Here is a 22,538-nt window from a genome sequence, read left to right on the forward strand (position 1 = left end):
TTCCAACAGGCCATTTTAGTTGTTAAAAACACCACAGACGGCTCAGTCTTGTAGTGACAGATAATCAACGGAAACAAGCACATTCTCACTCACTCTCTCATTTATATACACATACACACATTGGCAGTAGAAGGCTAAAGCTCAGGTCCTTGACAGCCATTGGAGTCCAGTGGGTATCATTATCCTGTTGTAATTAGGGAGATTGAGAGTTTAATTCCAGAAAGCAACAGACCATAACTCAGAGTACAGCCCAGATGTAATAACGTACTGTACAATGACACGTAACAGGCCTCCAGCAGAAACCTGGCCTCACTAAGGTCTGAAGGTCTGAAGGCCAGAGCCAATTTTAACACCATGCTAAGGGAAAGTTGTTATTGTTATTGCGGAATACAGACTTATCTAAATGGACTCCTGGCTCTCTAGGTCTGGCTGCAACCTTTCACAGTCAGGTTTGGAGAAAATATACAAGCAGTAGCATTGCTACTATTGTGTTAGTCAGCTCTGTGTTCTATCACGGCTGTGATCTTCCAGTGCGTCCAATTTGAGTTTCTCACCGATTGTTCTTTTCCCCTCACTGACTACATATGCCACACTTTCACACTAACTAGCTGGAGGGGATATGAAGGATCAAACTACCGTTCCTTGAAATCAAACATTAAATCAAGATCCAAGTTCTGAAAAAAAAAAAAATCAAACCATATGACTGTAAACCCATAATCCACAGTCAGTCAAGTCTTCCTGTGTCTCCATCCATGAACAAACCATAGAGCTACTGTATAGACGTTTGTCAGACCAGTCCGTCTACTGTACATTATCCACATGTGTATCGGCAGTCAGTCAGTGCAGTGAATAGGGGGGCGAGGGTCAACTAACGTGTTTGTGTTTGTAATGAAAGAAATGTAGTGAATCTGTGATGATCATGTTTCCAGAACAAGACAATAATGAGATATAAAGACAGAGAAAAGTGGTAGAGAAAGACAAAGAAGGAAAGAGAAAAAGAAAGAGAGAGAAAAAGAGGAGAGAGAGAGAGAGAATTTCCAAATGGGAGCGATGTAGGGTGAACTCACTTTGCCCTGGCTGGTCTCTTTGGACGAGGAGCCTTGGGCCTGAGAGTTCCTGCTCTGAGACACAGAGACCTGGGGAGACAAGACCCCCCCTGGATCAGTACACCACACACACACACACACACACACACACACACACACACGGACTGGAGTGAGGTGAGGGGGCCATTCCGAGCATGACGAGTTGCAGTCCACCATTTTGATACCAGAAGAGCAGAAGGCTTGGTTTGTTTATTTATTTGTTTCTTTCACACAGATCAGGAGAAACTGGACACACATGCTTCATCAGTTACTTTAGCACATCGTTTCTCAACGGGGGCGTTCAGACAACATCGGGGGGCGGTGGAGCATTTTTTTTTAAAGGGGGGCGTTGAGGTGTTCTTGGGGGGCGTTCACGCATAAAGTATTTTTCTCATGAAAAACAGCTGTGTTATTACGGGCACATTCGTAAATGCACGAACGGTCAGTTCGCTCGGACAAACCGTGTTTTCAGTCAGAGCACCCATCTCTGAGCGCTCTGAACGTGGCCGGGCTCTGTGACGCAGACACACGTAGCGCAGCGCCCCAAAAAATAAAAGTGAGTGTTGTGGTGGGTTGACATAATTCACCCACAGAACTATGGGTTGGGAGTATTGTTCCGCACGGACAGTTAAGTGCGTGGTACCCAGGTTGTTACGTCAGTTATAGTTACATGCTTGAAGTGTGTGGTTGAGACTCGTTCATGTCATTCAATAAACGTCTAGCTTTGACATTTGATACGCCGCCTACGACTCTCGTCTCTCGGCACTACAGTGTCATCAAGAAGATGGAGAAGCTAAAAACTCAGCTAGCAAAGGCAGAGCTTTTGATAGTTTCCAATGTGTCTGGGTAAGCTGCATTGTAGAAGAATCTTGACAGTTCATGTACAGTGCAGAAATTGCAATACTATGCTAGGCTACGATAGAAAGAACCCCGGTTCATCCCACCTGTAACATCATGTTGGCCAATGCCCAACTTCTATGAGTGTTTTCCTTGTAGGCTATGCTTGAGTGACATATGTTTCAGTTTGTGGGCTCATTGTAATTGTTGCGTTCGCTTCGTTCGCTTCCTTTTCAATACATTTAATTTAGTTAAAATGAGTGCTAATACCATACCACCATACCAGAACATCACAGCAGGAACAACCTATCTAAAAAAAGCGATCGTAGTCCGGAAAGTTCTCTGTCGCTTACCAATAATCGAACCTAGAGAAATCAGCTACGAATGTCCCCTCCCCTCGCAGGTTCATCACAGTATATTACATAAATGTATTACTGTTAAGTGTTGTTGTGGATGTTATCCCTAGTGCCATTCTGAGGTTAGCATTGCGATGTGTTTGCAAACTAAAATATACGATCGCTTTTTTGTGATATGTTGCTCCTCTTGTGATGTCCTGGAAACGAACGCATCAGCTGCAGCGTCTTTTGTATTGATCAGCTGTCAGCAGTGTTATTACGGGTACGTTCGTAAATGCACGAACGGTCAGTTCGCTCGGACAAAACCGTGTTTTCAGTCAGAGCACCCATCTCTGAGCGCTCCCAGAGCGCAGAGCTCTGAACAAAGTCCAATCAAAAATGAATAAATATTAGCATCATAAAACAGCAATTTGGAGAAATGCAACACCAGCACACTTAAAAAACTAACAATGTTAGTTGTAATGTACAGTTCTGCAGCCTACTGTTTGTTCTGCAACGGACATGTGTGAAATTGCTGCTGTTCCGTAGCAGTCTGTTTGTATTCTCTGATGTTGTCTGAGTTTGTTTAACACTCAGAAACAGCATTTTTATTCACATTCACATTCGCTTTTCTGCTCTCTGGTAAACTAATGATAATGATATTCCAACTGCCCAGTTTAATCCAATCTATTATTTGGCATTCAGTGACATGCTTTTTAAATTATATAACACAGAATATTAGTCAACATTCATATTTAGGGAAGAAAATAAGCCTACTTTTTTTGATGGCGGTAAGAGGCCTGGATAATGGACAGGGGGGCGCTGGCCCAAAAAAGGTTGAGAACCACTGCTTTAGCACATGCATTTCAGGGTTCTTTATTTAACATTTGGTACCATGTTCCCTGCATATGAAAGTCAGGTCTAGGGTTTGATGGTATTTTTCTATTACATTTACATTTATGGCATTTAGCAGACACCTTTATCCAAAGCGACTTACTAGATGAATCATCTATCCATCAGTCATAGCAAGAAAAAGTAATCTATGCTAGGGCCAGGGGCCATTGGCAGTCATAATGCTGGAAGAAGAGGGAAGAATTAAGATTATTATTATTTTTATTTATTTATTTATAGTATAGAAACTTGACAGGGGGGTCATGCTGCAGCAGGCTGTCTAATAAGAACATTTAAGGTCCAATCAGGTAAAGGAGAAGGAGATTCTTTGTTTCCAGAAAAAGAACAAGTAACAGGTTGCAGAGTATGGCGATGATGGGGTGAGATGATGGGGTGAGATGATGGGGTGAGATGGACGGATAAATGCAAGATGATGAATGGTATGAAGGTTGCTGAAGGTCGGGAAGTGTCTGGGAACTGGTCAGGCTTGCAGAGGGAGAGAGGGGAGACCAGCTGGAGGAGACTAGGAGGAGAAGTTAGAAGCGGGCAGTCATTGTAGGTGTAGTGTGTTAACACTAGAAGAGCAACAAGTTGGGTCATTTGACCAAGTGAGTAAAATAAAAATTATATCTTTGCACTCGATCAAATTTCAGGACCCTCCTTTCATTTCTTTCTTTCAGTTTTTCTGTGTAGGAGGCAAGCTAATATACAAGAAGCACCATCTAGGGATCACCCTAAGGGCGCTCTAAGGCCCGATCCCGATTCCCTTTTCGACCCCTGCGGCTCGTTTTGTGAGTGCCACTTGCTTTGGAGCCGAGGCTTGTGGGGACGCTAGCGTGTTTTTCGCCGCTCTGCAAGCAGACACAACTTTTTGTTGTCTTTTAAAAAGACACCGGCCACACACAAGAGCACAACACACCCCCACCACCCCCACACTCCCTCCCTCCCCTCACGGTCATCCACTCCTAGAACCCTTACCTTTCCCCCTCCGGGTTGGTGCTTCATGTTGTCCGTGGAGCCGATCTTGGAGCGCACGTTGTGGATGTCTGGCAAAGGGGCCGTGCTGGGACGAGGGGCAGTCCGCGTGGTGGTGGTGGTGGTGGAGCTGACGCGAGCTGTGCGGGGAACTGGGGGCTTCTTCTCTGCGACTGTGGTGGTGGTGGAGGTGGAGGAGGGGGTGGCGGGTTTGGGGGTGCTGGTGCTGGTGCTGGTGCGAGGGCGGGTGGTGGTGGTACCAGAGGTGCTGGCTGTGGTGATGGAACTACGGGCGGTGCTGGTCCTGGGCCGGGTGGAGTCAGCTGGAATGGGGAGATTGGCACATTGATGCCGATACGTTTAGGGCGTGTGTGATATTCACTCACTGATACGTTTAGGACGTGTGTGATATTCACTCACTGATACGTTTAGGACGTGTGTGATATTCACTCACTGGCATTGAGGTGAGCAGAGAGGACAAGGTTTGACCTGGCGACATTTGAATACATCAATTCAGTGGCCTAATGGTCAAGTTATATTTCTATGTTTTAGTGTCATATGCACTGGGAGTGTATGACTGTACAATGGAACTATTCTCTCTGACAAAACATGCGTGTGTGTGTGTGTGTGTGTATGTGTGTACAGAATAAAACTTGCACAAAATAGCATGCATGACAAATAGATAGCTTTGTCGAATTTCTGATCCATAAGCGCCTTGCTTACTAACATGACTTACTGCATGATGAACTACATTTGCCCTGCCGTTAACATTAAATCTCCTCAACCAAAAATTGGGCAGGCGTGATAATGTGCTGCCTTTAAATCAGCAGGCGTGATAATGTGCTGCCTTTAAACCAGCAGGCGTGGTTCTCCCTGGTCAGCAGCAGGGGACTGTGGTCCTCAGTGCTGTGTTGATGGTTCTGAAGGGCTTTTAGAAATACACAAGTCATCACAACATTTTTGTTGTGGTTGGGCTCCATCTCTGTGTTATTACAGGGCACAGGGAAGGAGGAGTGGAGAGGAAGAGGGCTGCTGTCTGACCTGCTGCTGTCTTCAGAGAGCCGGGCTTCTTCTCCTCTCCTGGCTTGCTGTCTGTCTTTGATACTGAAGGCAGAAGAGAGCAACATTCCTTTTAAAATCAAGGACACATATTTTGTGTGCATGTATGTTTGTGTGTGTGTGTGTGTGTCTGTATGGGTGTCTGTATGGGTGTGTCTGTGTGTGTGTGTGTGTGTGTGTGTGTGTGTGTGTGTGTCTGTGCGGGTGTGTGTGTGTGTGTGTGTGAGCAGGGCAGACACTATGCAGCAGAGACAGCGACACCCCAGGGAGAGACAGACAGACAGACAGACAGACAGACAGGGCCTCACCCAGAGGGCGTCTGGTTGTGGTTGAGCTGGTGGAGGGGCGGGTGGAGAGGGGGGCGCGGGTCGCCGTGGCTGGTTTACTGGTTGCCGTGGCTGGTTTACTGGTTGCCGTGGCTGGTTTACTGGTCGCCGTGGTAGTGGTGCCGTTCTTGGGAGGAGCAGTGGCTCGAGCCGGAGGGGCAGTGCTGACCTTTGGAACTAGGGGGCGCTTCTCTGTGGTGGTCTGAGAGAGGAAAGAATAGGACTGTTAGAGATGGATGGTGAAGAGAGAGGGGGGGGGGTATGGGCAGAGATATGTGCCACTAGAAACTGAATTTGAATACTTTAATTTAAAAAAATGAATTTGAATCACATCATTTGAATTTGTATTGTTTAACTTGATTCAGTTTTTCCAATTCAGTTATTCAAGTTAAACAATACAAATTCAAATTATGTGATTCAAATAAAAAAAAAATATTCAAATTTAGCAATTCAAATTCAAAGTCAGTAATTCAAATTCAGATTCTAGTGGCACATATCTCTTATCTCACATATATCGGAGAAACACTTTAGACGGGATACTGTCATTTGCCTACCTTGTTATTACCAGGCAGTGACAGTCTATGGCTGCAAAAGGCACGGTCACCCCTAAGCTTTAGCAAATATATTGTGGTTTACTTAATACTGTTCAGCACTTGAGGTTACATTCAATGCATTACTTGTGCTATATAGGCTAAATAAAATGATGAAAGCGGCAAGTAGCAAGTGTGCGCATCAAAGGCATTAGGCATGTATCATCCATGCTGTATAAACACATGACAACCGTGCGTTATTTCCCGAACTTTGCCCGAACCCCCCGCGAGGACCCGGGGAACAACGGTACGCTCCCCGCGGCTGCTATCAGACTGGCCGCGGGAGTGAGTGTTGAGGGAGAGAGGAGACGGCAACCATCTCTCGCCATAGACTGTATCCCTACTCGTCTCTCCCGACTCCGGTTGTAACGTGAACCGTGGAATACGGGATATGTTAGATGCTTTACAGTAATTCCCCAAATGACCAGAAAAGGAAGTTAGATTTGTCGCTGGTCGCTTTTGACTAATTAAGTCACCAGATATAGGGACAAAGTCGCCAAGTTGGCAACACTGGGAGTGCGTTCTTTAAACTTCCTTGGGTACGTTAATGAAAGGTGCTGATTGGCCGAAAAGGAGTTAGGTCAATCAGCAGTCGATTGCTCTTCCTTAAGGACCCGGATTATGGCCAGAGATATGTGCCACTAGAATCTGAATTTGAATTACTGACTTTGAAATTGAATTGCTCAATTTGAATTTAAAAAAATTATTTGAATCACATAATTTGAATTTGTATTGTTTAACTTGAATAACTGAATTGAAAAACTGAATCAAGTTAAACAATACAAATTGAAATTATGTGATTCAAATTCATTTTTTTCATTAAAGTATTCAAAATTAGCAATTCAAATTCAAATGTCAGTAATTCAAATTCAGTTTCTAGTGGCACAGATCTCTGCCGATAGTATGGGTGGAAGAGTCTCATTAAGAACCTAAAAAAAGTGGAGATCGCAAGAGCAAGTAATGGACTGTTGCATGCGCATGGTAGAAAAGATGTCAATCAAATGAAAACTGTGGCGGAACCACCTACTAACAAAAAACATGCTATAGATGTATGTGTAAAATGTAATTAGATTTCTGGGGATTGTCCATGAAATCTTGGGCTGCCGTCTTTTCACACAGGTTAGTTGACTTTGTTTCTATTTGTTTTTATTCATTTATCTTCACTGGCTTTGTCGTTCTCATGTATTGTATGTATTATGTTGTGTTGACCCTGAATATTTCTGTTATATATGTTTGTTTTTATTCTTGCCAGTTTTTATTCTTACTCTTGGCCAGATCATCATAAATAAATAAAATAAATCTCTGCCTCCCCATCTGGCTAGCTTGTTTACTGAACAGGCCAGGTTCAAGAGCCAGGTTGTTGTGCATTCCCATGAAGCACTCTTTATAGGGTCTGTCTCATAGCAACAGAGTGGCTAAAGTGACTTTGTGGGCTGTTCTACCAGTGATCATGGTAATTCCTCTAGTCCTACAGGACACCACTAGAGGGCAGTGGCAGAGCATTCCTGCCAGCCTGGTGCATGTGTGAAACCAGCTATGAGAGATCAATATAATGTGACAGCAGCTGGTGAAAGGGGGAACAAGGAGGCAACTGAAATAATGTTCAGACATATATTCTGAAAAATGTAAATACATTTAAACTTGAAAAATCAAAGACACACTCGCTAGTCAATCCAAAATATTGCAATGCAATGGATTCGGTGAGTAATCCCCACTACTACCTACTGCCTAGTTAGTCTAGAGTAGTGGGGATTACTCACTGAATCCATTGCATTGCAATGTTTTGGCTTGACTAGTGAGTGTGTCATTGATTTTCAACAACGTTGAAATGTATGTACATTTTTCTGATTAAAAGTCTGAAGATTTTGATTGATTTTTTGACATTTGACTTGTTCCCCCTTTCACCAGCTGCTCTCACAACCACACATTACACTGGAGTGCATGGTTAAGGTTTGGATTAGAGAGTAATTAAGGTTAGGATGATCTTCTACCATAATCAATTCCTATCACGATTGTGTTGTGCTGAGACTCATTGGAACCAATGATATTACACTGGTACACAGCCAGCATCCGTACCAGACAGGAATAGTGGTTGTTGACAAACTCTTGTTGCCTATCTCTAAAATACACTGTTGCTCTAAGTGGCATAAATGGAAACTACTGCTCTTGGAATCCTGCTGTAATAATAGACAGATGTGTGTTTCTGAATTCCTCCACTCATGCATGGATGAATACACTGCCTGGAAAATCACTTTTGTTTTCCCTTCTCTTTCTTCTCATTCATACCCTCTTAAAATAGCTTTCACGCATCTCTTTCTTTAATTCATTCAGACTGTGGGTCCCTATCTCTCATCAAGCCCCTGTTGATCTCGCCGTCACTGGAGTGTTATAATAGACTGTGGTGTGATGCAGAGTTAGAGTTGGCTGACTGACTAGTATGTCATCCCCTAACCAGACGGCTGAAGGTGAGAGACTCAAGGCGTGGCATTGTCAGTGTCTCTCCTTGTGGTTGGCCATGGACCTCTGTAGTAAATGCCAGGGGTAGAGTGATGAATAAAGCCTGCCCAATGATACTTCTCTCCCTCCCCTCCCCTCCTCCTCTCATCTATACTACTCTCCTTTCCCTCCTCCTTCTCTCACCTCCCCTTTCCTCTCCTCTCCTCTTTCCTCCCCTCCCCTCCCCTCCCCTCCCCTCCTCTCCTCTCCTCGTCTCCTTCCTCCCCTCCCCTCCTCTCCTCTCCTCTTCTCTCTTCTACTTCCTCCTTCCTCCTCTCCTCTCCTCTTCTCTCTTCTCCTTCCTCCCCTCCTCTCCTCTTCTCCTTCCTCCCCTCCCCTCCCCTCCTCTTCTCTCTTCTCCTTCCTCCCCTCCTCTCCTCTCCTCTCCTCTCTTCTCCTTCCTCCCCTCTCCTCTTCTCTCTTCTCCTTCCTCCCCTCCTCTCCTCTCCTCTTCTCTCTTCTCCTTCCTCCCCTCCTCTCCTCTCCTCTTCTCTCTTCTCCTTCCTCCCCTCCTCTCCTCTCGTCTCGTCTCCTCTTCTCTCTTCTCCTTCCTCCCCTCCTCTCATCTCGTCTCGTCTCCTCTTCTCTCTTCTCCTTCCTCCCTCCTCTCCCTCCTCCCTCTCCCTCTCCTCTGGCCCTTCCTCTTCTACCTTTGTTGTATGCATCCTACACTGAGTAATCCTTAGAACTCCCACCCAGCACCATACATAGAGACACCTAGACACACAAGAGGCCAACTACAGTAAGGTCAGTGCTGGTGGTTGGGGTGTGAGGGACCATGGAGGAGACTAGAGAGGGGGGGTTAGGGGGCACTCACCTTGGGCTTGACCTCACGTGGTGCGGTGGCGGAGGTGGGGGGGCGGCTGCCTGCGGTGGAGGGCCTCTTAGGGACAGTGGTGAGGGTGAGAGCCTTGGGGACGGGTTTGTTTTTACTGAGTGTGGCTGAGGTGGAGGTGGACGATGGGGTGGGGCGTTTGGGGGCAGAGGTGCCGGCTGATAAGGAGCCGGCCGACGCAGAGCTTGGCCGTGGTTTGGGAGTGCTCAGTTTCGTTGCCCCGACGACGGGCTGCACAGTGCACCAGACGAATGGAGAGCAAAAGAAAGAATGATAGCGAGAAAGAAAAAAATACCAAAAATATGATACAGAACAAAATATAACAGTAGCAGGATGATGTGTCAAAGCAGCATTACTCATAAAAACACATTATAACAGCAGCAGGATAATGCATCAAAGCAGCATTAATCATAAATAACAGAATTAGGATACATTCCCTACAAGTTCCCTACAAAAATAAACACTACATTATAAGTTATATCAACTCAGAATCAGCACTCAATCAGCAACAAGGAACTACATCCTCTTATCATTTTTAATATTACTGATAATGTTGTTACTGTAATGTACAAAATAGCAGCAGCAGAAGCGTCAGCAGCATGAGTGATGAATGACAGTTTTCCTGTCCACCCCTGGGGGGTCAATAGTCTAGTAGCTTCCTGTACACCCCTGGGGGGTCAATAGTCTAAAGTAGCTTCCTCTCTTTGTCTACTTTTATTCATCTGTACTGATGTGAGGAAACTGGACAGGTGAAAGCTTTTCGGCATCTTCCTCCATACATACACTATATGGACAAAAGTATTGGGACACCCCATCACATCCATATGTGCTTGTTGAAATTCTCATTCCAGAACCATGGGCATTAACATGGAGTTGGTCCCACCTTTGCTGCTATAACAGCTTCCACTCTTCTGGGAAGACTTTCTACTACTAGATTTTAAAATATGGTTGCCGAGATTTGCTCCCATTCAGCCACAAGAGCATTAATGAGGTCGGCCACTGATGTTGAGCGATAAGGACTGGCTCGCAGTCGGCGTTCCAATTCATCTCAAAGGTGTTCGATGGGGTTGTAGTCAGAGCTCTGTGTGCAGGCCAGTCAAGTTCTCCCAGACCAAACTCGGCAAACCATGTCATTATGGACCTCACTTTGTGTATGGGGGCATTGTCATGCTGAACCTGGAAAGGGCCTTCCCCAAACTGTTGTCACTAAGTTGGAAGCATACAATTCTCTAGAATCACATTGTATGCTGTAGCATTAAGATTTCCCTTCACTGGAACTAAGGGGCCCAAACCATGAAAACAGCCCCAGACAATAATTATGTCCACATACATTTGTCCATATAGTGTATGTTTTGTAATTAACAAACAATTAACAAAAAACATCTCCCTCCATACTGCTTTAACCTGTCCTGTTTTTTTGGAGAGAAGTGAAAAAGTTAAAGCTCTCACAAACTGAGATCCACCCCCCTGACTCTTGCCTACCTTGGTCTTCTTGTCCGGACTTGGCAGGTCTTTGCTTGGTGCAGCACTGCTCCCATTGGTCGTGGGTTTACTGGCTGCTTTTTTGGCCTTCTCAGCTGTCTCTGCTTTTGTAGCTTTGTCTTTCTTCTCAGTAGTCACTTTCCCCTCTGCTTTCTTCACCTTGTCCTGCTTTTCAGTTGTTTCTAGCTGTTCACTTTTCTCTGTCTTCTCCTCTTTGTCCATTTTGTCTTCTTTCTCTTTGTCTTTTTCAACTGTTTCTGTCTTAGTTTTGACCTTCTCAACCATGTCTTTAGTCTCCTTGGCATGTTGCTTCTCCATCTTGTCAGATGTATCCAGCTTCACAGCTGTCTCATGATTCTCTGGGGTCTTCTCCACCTTTTCAATGTACTGTTCTTTCTCTGTGTTCTTGGGCTTTTCCACCTTCTCCATTTTCTCTACTTTCTCAGGTTCCACCTTGCCTGTGTTGTCGTCCTTATCCATCTTCTCCGTTTTTTCCATTTTGTCAGTCTTTTCCACCTTTTCTACTGTCTTTTCTGCCTTGTCTGTGAACTCTACCTTGACTGTTTTCTCTACCATTTTTTCTCCTTTCTCCAGTGTGTCTGTTTTGTCCACTGTCACCGTGGCTTCAGTCTTCTCTGTCATGTCCTTCTGCTCCACTTTGTCTACCTTATCAAACATGTCAAACTGGTCCAACTTCTGCAAGTTGTCCTTCTCCTCCTTCTCTGGTTTGTCCATCTTCTCAGATTTTGCTGTTAAAAGAGAAAGAAAATAAAGGTGTTTGATCAATATCAAAACTCATCAAAACCAAATATGTCCAAAATAGTTACACAGAACTAGATGGCCTGCTGACCTCAGAAATTGACCTTAAGTATAATGGCAGATGACATGGTCAGATGACACAAATGTCAATTGAAGCACACCAATACACAGACAATAACCTTCTATGAGTCTTGCTCTGCAATCAGTGCCTCAGACGTTGATCCCAAACATTCCCTACTAACCTTCCCCCCCATTCACCTTTAGACAAGCTGTTACATTGAATTGAGAGCTGAGAGGTTCAGCTAACATGTAGCCTCTCTGACATCAGCAGAATGAGAGCTGAGAGGTTCAGCTAACATGTAGCCTCTCTGACATCAGCACAATCAGAGAGCTGGGAGGTTCAGCTAACATGTAGCCTCTCTGACATCAGAGCTGAGAGGTTCAGCTAACATGTAGCCTCTCTGACATCAGAGCTGAGAGGTTCAGCTAACATGTAGCCTCTCTGACATCAGAGCTGAGAGGTTCAGCTAACATGTAGCCTCTCTGACATCAGAGCTGAGAGGTTCAGCTAACATGTAGCCTCTCTGACATCAGAGCTGAGAGGTTCAGCTAACATGTAGCCTCTCTGACATCAGAGCTGAGAGGTTCAGCTAACATGTAGCCTCTCTGACATCAGCACAATCAGGCAGAGCAGCAAACCCATGTCAATTACAAGTAGAGATGCACCGAATAAAACATTCTTGGCTGAAGCCGAAGCCGAATTTAAGGAAATATTTGGCCGAATACCGCATACCAAATGCCTACCAGCAGTTTTTCATTTATTTTTGTACCATTACATAAATTAAATACATTTTGCTTTTTATTCATGCTTTTCAAAGATGTTATTTTTTTTTTTTACTTGTATTGATCACTTTTAGTGAACATTCCAGCAGACATTAAGCTATACCAACAAAGCACAATAACTGAAAAATAAATACATACATAAAAAAGAACAGCATTGTTTGATTGTGTCATCAAAAAACATCTACTCAGGTTTTTCCTGTTATGACAGAGAACGTTTGTTAGTCCTTAATGATCAATTGAACCTTTCAGCGATTGAAAACCCTGACAGACTTGAAAACTGATCATTTTACAAATAATACATTAAAAGTAGCACTGACTAACGCTAGTATAGGCCTTGTCATTCTGGATAATGAAACAGCAAGCCAACTAATGTGACTTCCAGGATTTTTTATATTAAATAACGTTTCGACCAAAAAGACTATTCTGACAGTTGACAAAGCGACGAGCTTTGTTGCTGACTGGTCGGCTGGTTCCCTGTTTATTGTTATTATTAACATAATAATAATATGATATATTATTTGTCCCTGGTTTCCCTGCTTTGAGACCGAAAGCTCACAATAACAATTTAAAAAAAAGCACAGATTTGAGTGTGCAGATGCTGCTTTTTTGCACTCTATTTGATACTCTTCAGCTGCAGCACCCCAGCTAAGTCTGATCACGGATGAGCAGTGGTATTTTCACTATACTGGGAATTAACATGGTGAAATGCATTCTTAGACAAGGCTACGTCGTCATGATTACAAATATGCCACTTGAAATGCATGAAATCCAAGTTTATTCGTGTCTTACACACGTTCGCCTAGTATTTGACTGATTGTAGCCCAATCACGAATGATCCCAGTATTGTCGCTTCAGACGGACAAGTTGGTTGTATTGTGCTTGCTGCAGCAAGCCCACGATATGTTATTGCTCATATATATTTATTTTAATCATGTTCTTTTACCAACTGCTAAGACAACAATATAGTCAACTAGTTACTTGAGCTAGCTAAAGATATTGGCCCCCCAAATCATTTTACAACTTGTAATTATGTTATGTTGTTTCTGTCGAACTCCGTAAGTAAGCAATGTAAGCAACGTATGTAAGGAGCGTTTGTAAATTTGCTCTGAGAGCGCCGGAGCGCACACTGGGTTCAACGTCATAAAGGGACCAGGTAATTTGATTGGACAAGAGGCATTCCATGAGTGCTGATCAGATTTCCAGGGCAAATTTACGAACGCAGCCATAATATAGCTAGGAACAGAAGACGGAAACAATCGTCAGATCAGATGTATAAACTGGTTATTTTGGTAAACTGGACACATTTTGGGAATATATGTGGTTACTTTCTCGCCTGAAAACATATTAAAACTTCATAAAATGACATGTTAACACTTGTCACGCCAAAATTACAGCTTTTAGCCAATTGAGGTTTAAAATGGAGGTTTAAATTCCCCGCTCCTGGCGAAATGCATTCTGGGAGGCAGTATGCATACTGTGTAAACGGTCGGCTGGTTTTCTCATACTTATTATGAATTTAGTAGGCAGTATGCAGTATGCAGTATATACTCATTGAGTATGCTAGTATGCAGTATGCTAGTATACCATTCCGAACACAGCCATTGACCCGAATACAGTAAGATGACCACATGACAACACAAAGGACATGGAGGTAATGAAAGGAAAACAAGCGGCTGTGTACCCGTCTCTACAGCCCAAACAATGACTCAGAATAAACATGAGCCCTGTGAAAAATATGTCTGGGCCCAGAATCTTGAAAAACTTTGGTACGCTTTTATATCTAGCAGGTTAGACTACTGCAATGGCCTTTTTTCAGGACTCTCCAAACAGGCACTTAGACAATTACAACTTGTTCAAAATGCTGGTGCAAGAGTCCTGACTAAAACTAGGTAGTTTTATCACATTTCTCCCATTCTTAGATCATTACACTAGCTCCCGGTATCTCACAGAATAGACGTTAAAATCATGCTTCTGGTCTAAAAATCTCACTAGACATTAGGTCAGTTCCATCTGTATACATTTTTAAAAATATGCTGAAGACTTTTATGTTCTGTTCGGCTTTTAATTTAGTGTATTTTAAAGAGTTAGGCTAGGCTTTTTTTAAACGTACTTGTCATTGTGTTTCATTGTAAGAAACTCAGAATGGAGCCTATTCTCCTTGTATTGGGTTAAGCTGCTCAACTGCAGTGAAGCTCTGGTGTGGATCTAACTGCAAAGTCTTGTTTTCAACAAGGCAACTTCAAAGGTAGAAAATACATTAAATAATTATGTAGTGGACTGGTCTGATCTATTGTGGGATAGAGGTCAGGAGAGTGTTGACAATATGAGGCTAACATGCCTGTCACATACAAATCTAGCGCACCTGAACCTTCATCCTCTCACAGTGCGCCCTTGGTAACCATAATAATAATATCATATTATCGAGTGGCTCGGCAACAGCATGAAGCATAGAGAAGAATAAAACAAGTGGGGAAATCAGCTCGGCTGAATGGATCTAGAGTGTTCTACAGCTGATTGGATATAGAGTGTTCTACAGCACTGTGTCGCTGGGGAAACAGCCTCTTACTCCCAGACATTCACATCACTCATAGACATACAGACTCAGATAGACACTAAGGGTGTAATGGATCACCACTCATAGACATACAGACTCAGATAGACACTAAGGGTGGAATGGATCACCTAACTCACGGATCGGACCGTGTCGCGGTTTTTGTGTCACGGATCGGATCATTTTTCTGAACAACACAAAAACCTTTTTTTTTAAATAAAAAATGCTTTTTCCTTGAGTTCTGTAAAAACACCACTTTTATTGTGTGAAAAACACCAACAACATTCAAGATGTCAAAACTGGTCAAATGTATATAGATATAACATATTCTACACTCAAACATTACATATTATACTGAAATACACATTCAACTTAAATTATAGTGCAATAGGAGAGAGGGAGGCACCTGGTTGCAGCAGTGAATCACTGGGCTCTTTAAAGCAGACGAATAAACATGTTTTATGCCACTTTTAACTAAATAATAAAGTGAACCTTTCCTTTAAACATGGTATGAAAAAGTGCACACATTATCAGAAGTTGTCGAGCTGCCTTTTCCGTGCCTCCCGTCAACACACCAGGGTGATGTTGCGTCAAATGTGTGGCCTACACACCGTAACTTCTTTATCGACCACCCTTCGTCCGTCATTGTTAGAATTGACAGAGAAGCCAAAGTGCTCCATACATGGGATTTAAATGACGAGGGAGGCATTTCGAGTTCTTCTCCGCTGACGTTACTAGCACTCTACTCTACTCTACTCGCCATGATACACTTGGGCCACGTTCGTAAATTCGCTCTGAGAGCGGCCGGAGCGCACACTGGGTCCAACGTAATAAAGGGACCAAGTAATTTGATTGGACAAGAGGCGTTCCATGCTGATCAGATTCCAGAGCAAATTTACGAACGCAGCTTTGTTTTTGTGGATTCCCAGCATCACGTGTAGTGAGTTCTTTTTTTGTTCCATTATCAACCTATCATTGCGCTTAAAGTAAAACAAAGCACGCAACTGTCGCGTCTATCTTTTCATGGCAACTCTACATTGTGATTTAGAGATATTAACTAATATTAAGTCATATTATTACTTGGTTAAATTTTGCAATTGATCCGTGGTGCACATGCCTGCCGAACCGTGGGGGGCGATCCGTACGGATCACAGATACACCCGTAATAGACACCAACATACAGTACACAGAAAATACACACAGAATGATGTGGCAAAATGCAGACGCACACATACAGGCACACACACATGCATTTACAGTACACACAGACATACCTGCCCGGTCAAGCATTACTGTGCGCACGCTCACGCACGCGCACACACGCGCACGCACGCACGCACGCGCACACACACACACACACACACACACACACACACACACACACACACACACACACACACACACACAGGGCTTAAAGTGGGAAAAAATCCTGTGCCTGAAACTTTTTCTTGGGGAGGGGGGTCACAGTTTGAGATATTGGGAGAGCGGGTACAGAAGACAGCTTCTTGTCTCAATGTTTAAATGCATTAATACTATTTTATAGTCAATACAAAATATATGTCTCAATGTTAAAATGCATTAATACTTTAAATGAATGTGCAACAATACTATGTGCAATATGACAACCCTTGTGTACATAAGGTTCAGATATAGGAAAAGTTAGGATATTTATAGCATAGCATAGAGTACAGCACAGTGTTTTATTGTATAGTATAGTAGTATAGTAGATAGTGTACATAGCCTTTATTTATGTAAACCAGCTCTTTTCCCTCTTTTATTTTACCCTTGGCCCTCGTGTTTTTAGTCTTTTTCCAAGCACCAGGGGAGCCCCCCCTCCTAAATTTCGTTGTATGGTACCTGTACTGTATTACAGTTTTTCTCAATTGCTAAAACACATTTCACAAAACTTTCCTCCATTTTCCCAAAACTCTAAACACAACACACTTTTCTAAAGCTACATAAGCAAAACCACACCTTCTCTCTTCAAAACTCAAACTCAAACCCTACCCCTAATCCTAACCCTAACCTTACTGTAACCCTAGCACCTAACCCTAACCCTAGTTTTCCCACATGTATGATAGTCATGCATAAAAATAAATCTGCGCTCCCTGTCTAACGTTATATCTAACATTACATATTTTACATTACAGTAAGGCTGATTTTGCATGATAGTCATGCATTTTTAGATATCTATTTCCCCCCTTTAAATGGCATATGATGTCCGAAATTTTACTAAAGTTCAGCCGCGAAGTTGTTGCACTGTTGTCCTATCGAGTTTTACGTAAATAAAGGTTTGAAAAATGTTACCGTATTTCCACATGTACCGTAACATGTACAATACTGTACTGTATCACAACTCAATGCAAACACTACAGAGGATCCATTACACACAACAATACTCACTGAAAAAAATGTTCAGGGTGTGATGTTTTTTTATTTATTTATGGAACTATACCACACACACACACACACACACCACAATCATTTGCAACAAGTGTCTTACATTTTTAGTCGTTATGTTTAATGAATGAAGCCAGGTGTGTTCATTGTGTTAAAATGTTGCTGACTGTGGCAAGCATTTTGCATCACATGAGCTTTAATTTGAGAATTTGACATTTTGAGCAGAGTTTTTTGCAACTTGTGTTTTAGCAAGACAAAATGTGTTTAGATTTATGAGAAAAGGAGGATTGTGTTTTGTGAATTGTGTCTTCATGTGAAATGTGTTTATGGTTTTGGCAAATGGGAGCTAGTTTTATTAAATGTGTTTAGAGAACTGGTCATTTGGTTTAGAGAATTGGCTTTTGTGTTTTAGCAATTGGGAAAAACTGTAATTACAATAAAGACGATTCATTCATTCATTCATTCATTCATAATACTGTTTTATACTTAATAAAAAAAATAAAAATAAAATAGATGTCTTTAAAAGGCCAAACTGATTGCATCACTTATTAAGCCACTATCACTATAACAATACAGAATAAAATATATACATGTCTTTAAAAGAACAAACTGATTACTTATTAAGCCACTATCACTTATATTCTCCTTCTTGGCACCACGTCCCATAAGGCTTCCCGTCACTACTCAGGGTTTTTCCTGGCTCAAAATTAGGCGGAGGTGGTACCAGTGGTGTTTGACATCGGGGGGGACCCATGAAGCAGGGCTGTCTGGGGGTCCTTAAACGAGCATCAAACACTTAATTTCTTGCATTCTGGTGAATTGATATGCACCAATTTGTGCCCTTTCGCCATCAATTTATGGTGGAAATGTCATTATATATGTAAAGGAAAAAACAATATTCAGGCACCAGATGGCCATTCAAAATATAATGTAATATAATGCAATATAAGGCTCTCAGGCATTCTGTACTTTCAAATATGTATTCTCCTTGAGCAGTCAACATCAACTATCAGCTGTTTCGCTAGCAAACACGAAAGCTAAGTTATTTGTGAAACAGCGCCCCCGCCACCACGTCGGCGCAATGCCGCAATTGCAGTTTTTTAAATAATTTTTTTATTCTCCCGCGCCGGAAATCCGGCACTGTGCCGGAGTACTTTAAGCCCTGCACACACACACACACGAGAAAACTAAACACATGGCACAGCTGAGCGTTACTACAAGGCGTTCACTAACACATTATAAACATGTATGCTTTAGTCTAGTGGAGGGTAATGAGTGGGACGGAGGGATCCCTCTCTCTATGGGACAACTATGTGCTTAATTCTGAGGGGAAGATCCCAGGATGAACCGTGAATAAAGAGACGAGACACATTTGACTCAACAACGCTGGGAGCATGTTGTTCTGTGTTCCTTTGTCTCTCCTCACTGTAGTGCTCCTCCAGCATCTCATTATAATCCGTCCCTAGAGAGAGGGATGGATGGATGGATAGAGAGAGGGATGGATGGATGGAAGAAATCCATACTCAGACAGACAGACGCTTAGACAGGGAAAGAAACCAGTCTCTCTCTTTCTGTCTCCCTCTCTCTGTCTCTCTCTCTATGTCTCTCTCTTTCTGTCTCCCTCTCTATGTCTCTCTCTTTCTGTCTCTCTCTTTCTGTCTCCCTCTCTATGTCTCTCTCTCTGTCTCTCTCTTTCTGTCTCCCTCTCTATGTCTCTCTCTGTCTCTCTCTCTCTGTCTCACTCTCTATGTCTCTCTCTCTAGAACCAGCCAGAGTAAATCTGCTTATCAATCTGTCGCTGGAGAGCCGGGGCAGAAGCTGAATGAATGAATGAATGAATGAATGAATGTGCACGCTCCACATAAATACTCTATGCGTGCAAACCGCTTACAATGACCTTGAACCTTGAAGAAGTACACACACACACACACACACACACACACATACACTACACACACACACACACACACACACACACGTTACACACACACGTTACACACACACACACACACACACACACACACACACACTCCCTCCCTCTGGCTGGTTGATACACACATATGCTCTGTTGTTTTGAGCTTTCTGAAATCATTCAGCCCCCCCAAAAATAAAAAAGGGTCTGTGGCCCTTTAATAATCCAACCTCAACGAGACAGGATTGTGGCACACTTTGTATGTGTGACAGGAGGCAAAAATAACATGGGAGGAGCGGAGGGAGGGGGGGAGGGAGGGAGGGAGGGAGGGAGCGGTGGTCATTAAAACAGGCGAGCAGGAGCAGAACGGTAGCGCTGGGTTCGCTTCTCGGTGACCCCGTTTGGCTAAGGGGGCAGGAAATGATTCAATGCGACCAACAGACGGCTTCAGCCATCTTGGCCATGCCTCTCCACTGCTCCTCCCAGGGGCTAATGAGCATGGCGTTCACAATGGTGAGCGAGAGAGAGAGAGAGAGAGAGAGAGAGAGAGAGAAATAGAAAGAGGGAGGGAGGGATGGAGAGAGACAGAGGAAAAGGAAGAGAGAGAGAGCAAAAGCAAGGGAAAGGAAGCAAGAGGGAGGCCATGCAGCTGCTGCAGCTGTAGGTTGTTCCTGTGGTAATGAGTTGTGTTGACATGACCCACTCCCACCATCCTACAGTCTGCTGCAACATGCAACATGCTCAGCATCATTATTAACAAATTAATACACATACTGCACACACAAAAACATAACGCACAGATGCTCGCATGGGCACACGCACATGCACACACGCGCACGCCCACACACACACACACACACACACACACACACACACACACACACACACACACACACACACACACACACACCCCACTACACCCCCCCGACCTTCCAGTCCTGGCACAACCTGTGCTGCCTGGCCATGCTCTTCTTATGGCAGGCCTGAGGGCCGTGTTTCAATGCCGACGGACCGTTCAGACTTTTATTCAGAAAAATGTAAATACATTTCAGAATAAAAGTTTTTCTTTCAAACATTTTGATTGGTTGGCGACTTGTTCCCGGTTTCACCAGTTGTCACATTATGTTACGCTAGTGTGGACATTGGAACACAGCCACCATCACCATTACCTACCCTCGTCCATGCTGAAAGGGTTGGTGCTGCCTATGTTGATGCCCAGGTCGGTGCCCGTTTCCGTGCCTGCGCTGGTGCCCGTCCCATTGAAGGCCTGTGTGCCGAAGGGTACAGGCGACAAGACACCACCCTGCTCCTGCTCTGCCCCGGGCCCCTCCGCAATGCCCTCTAGTGGGGAGAGGGGAAAGCTGGCGTCGCATTCCCTCAAAGGGGGGAAGGGCGAGAGGTCTAGGGGGGGCTCCGGGGGGGCCTGACGCAGGTCTGCGCACGTGGCCCCCGAGGCCGACAGGGTGGGGGGCGGCTGGTCGTCGGCCACTGTCAGAGAGCGCTGCATGGCGGAGTGGGGAGAGCGGCGGGGACCCCCCCCCGTGGGGGAGGGGAGCTCATCCGTGTGTGTCCCCCCCCCGCCTGGGTACTTGTCAGGCAGCTCCAGGCTGTAGGGCACAGAGAGGTGGGAGCACTCAGACATGGCCCTCCGCATGGCCTTTCTCTGCTGCTCCGCGCGCCCCATGAAACATGGCTGTAGTTCCAGATCCACCTCTTCTTCCTCCTCCTCCTCCTCCTCCTCCTCACTCTCCTCTGAGGTCCCTTCGGCCAGCTGTCGGCTCCCCGGCGCCGCGGCGTTGTCACCCTCCTCCTCCTCCTCCTCCTCCCTCTTGAGGTAGTTGTCGTTCACCACGCCGATGACACAGTAGTTTGGGGGGCTCTGGGGTGCTGCAGCCTTCGGGCTTCTGGTCTCACAGAAAGCGGGGTTCCAGGCTCCGGGGCAGGCTGCTGGGGCCTGGGCGGGATGGAGCGGGCTCGGGGGGGAGGGCGGGAGCTCCTTACGACGGGCGGGGGACCCAGGGATTGGGGGTAGCAGGACCCCATTGTTGTCACAGCCCAGGGCTGGGGGGAGTCTGCCCGGGGAGGCTGGGGAGGCGGAGGAGGACAGGGGGCTGTCGGGGCTCTCCCCTGCGCTGCCCAGCGACGCGCTCCCTCGGATGAAGCCCCTTCCTGGCACCTTCTGCACCTCTGGCTCCATACCGCCTCCTTCTGGCTGGTCAAAGAAGCACAGCTTGTCCTCGTCGGTGAGTCCCGGGACCATCGGGGGTCCCCCTAGGCTCCGAGGACCCCCCATGTCTTGGTGCTGCCAGTCCCAGGCCTGAGGGGCTGGCGAGGGAGACAGGGAGGGGACCTTATACAGCTCGCTGTACTCCGAGAACGGAGACCCTGGCTGCTGGTTGGAGAGAGAAGACATGTTTCCCTCCTTTCTCTCTCTTTCTCTCTCTGTCTCTGGTAGTGGTGCTCTATCCTCTTGTTCTTCTCCTTCTCTTGTTCTTCTGGCTCCTCCTAGTTCAGTGTTACAGGTGGAGTTTGCCTCAGCTGTGATCGGGGCTAGCGGTGAACGCACACACGTGTGTGTGTGTGTGTGTGTGTGTGTGTAAAACAGCCTCTCTGTCTGTGCTTCTCCGCTCTCAATCGACCAAGAAGCACTGAGACTGAATTGAATGTGCTACTCTTTCTCACTCTCTTCCTTGCTCGCTCGCTCGCTCCCTCCCTTCTTCTCTCTCTGTCTTTCTCTCTATTTCACTCACTGACAGCCTTTTGCATGGCTCTTGGTCATGTGACCTTTCAAGTGTGGCTTTTTATTCGTTGCTGCTGATTCCCAACTCCCGCCCCCTATGGTGGAACGCACCGCCCCCCTCCTTCCTGTTGTTCTCTTTCTCCTCCCTTCGCATTCTCCTGTTATCCCCCACCCCTCTTAGTTGTCTCCATCGCTCTCTGCTCTTACAGCAATTAGACGGCTTAGACATCTCCACACACAGACACGCACGCAAACACACACACTCTCACTTCCCCCCCCCCGGACATGAGTGAGTGCTAAGGCAGCTGCTTTATGGGACAGAATGTATGTAGCAAGGCTCTCTCTCTCTCTCTCTCTCTCTCTCTCTCCTCTCTCTCTCTCTCTCTCTCTCTCTCTCTCTCTCTCTCTCTCTCTCTCTCTCT

The 22,538-nt window shown here is 45.0% G+C and overlaps 1 protein-coding gene across 1 annotated transcript in view; it reads right to left on the minus strand.

The window, feature by feature from the left end:
- Positions 1-21,789, minus strand: part of LOC308169773 (uncharacterized protein) — a gene marked incomplete at its 5' end in the record, with an annotated part of 29,961 nt that extends 8,172 nt beyond the window's left edge. The window contains 7 exons of the mRNA XM_080544511.1: positions 1,068-1,106; positions 4,121-4,446; positions 5,165-5,227; positions 5,491-5,710; positions 9,412-9,660; positions 10,912-11,660; positions 20,550-21,789. Of these exons, the coding sequence (XP_080400637.1) occupies positions 1,068-1,106; positions 4,121-4,446; positions 5,165-5,227; positions 5,491-5,710; positions 9,412-9,660; positions 10,912-11,660; positions 20,550-21,789 (2,886 nt within the window). The remainder of the gene's footprint in view (positions 1-1,067; positions 1,107-4,120; positions 4,447-5,164; positions 5,228-5,490; positions 5,711-9,411; positions 9,661-10,911; positions 11,661-20,549) is intronic.
- Positions 21,790-22,538: the final 749 nt, after the last annotated feature.

Source organism: Nansenia antarctica (assembly GCF_963989245.1).
Source record: "Nansenia antarctica genome assembly, chromosome: 13".
Taxonomy (NCBI): domain Eukaryota; kingdom Metazoa; phylum Chordata; class Actinopteri; order Argentiniformes; family Microstomatidae; genus Nansenia; species Nansenia antarctica.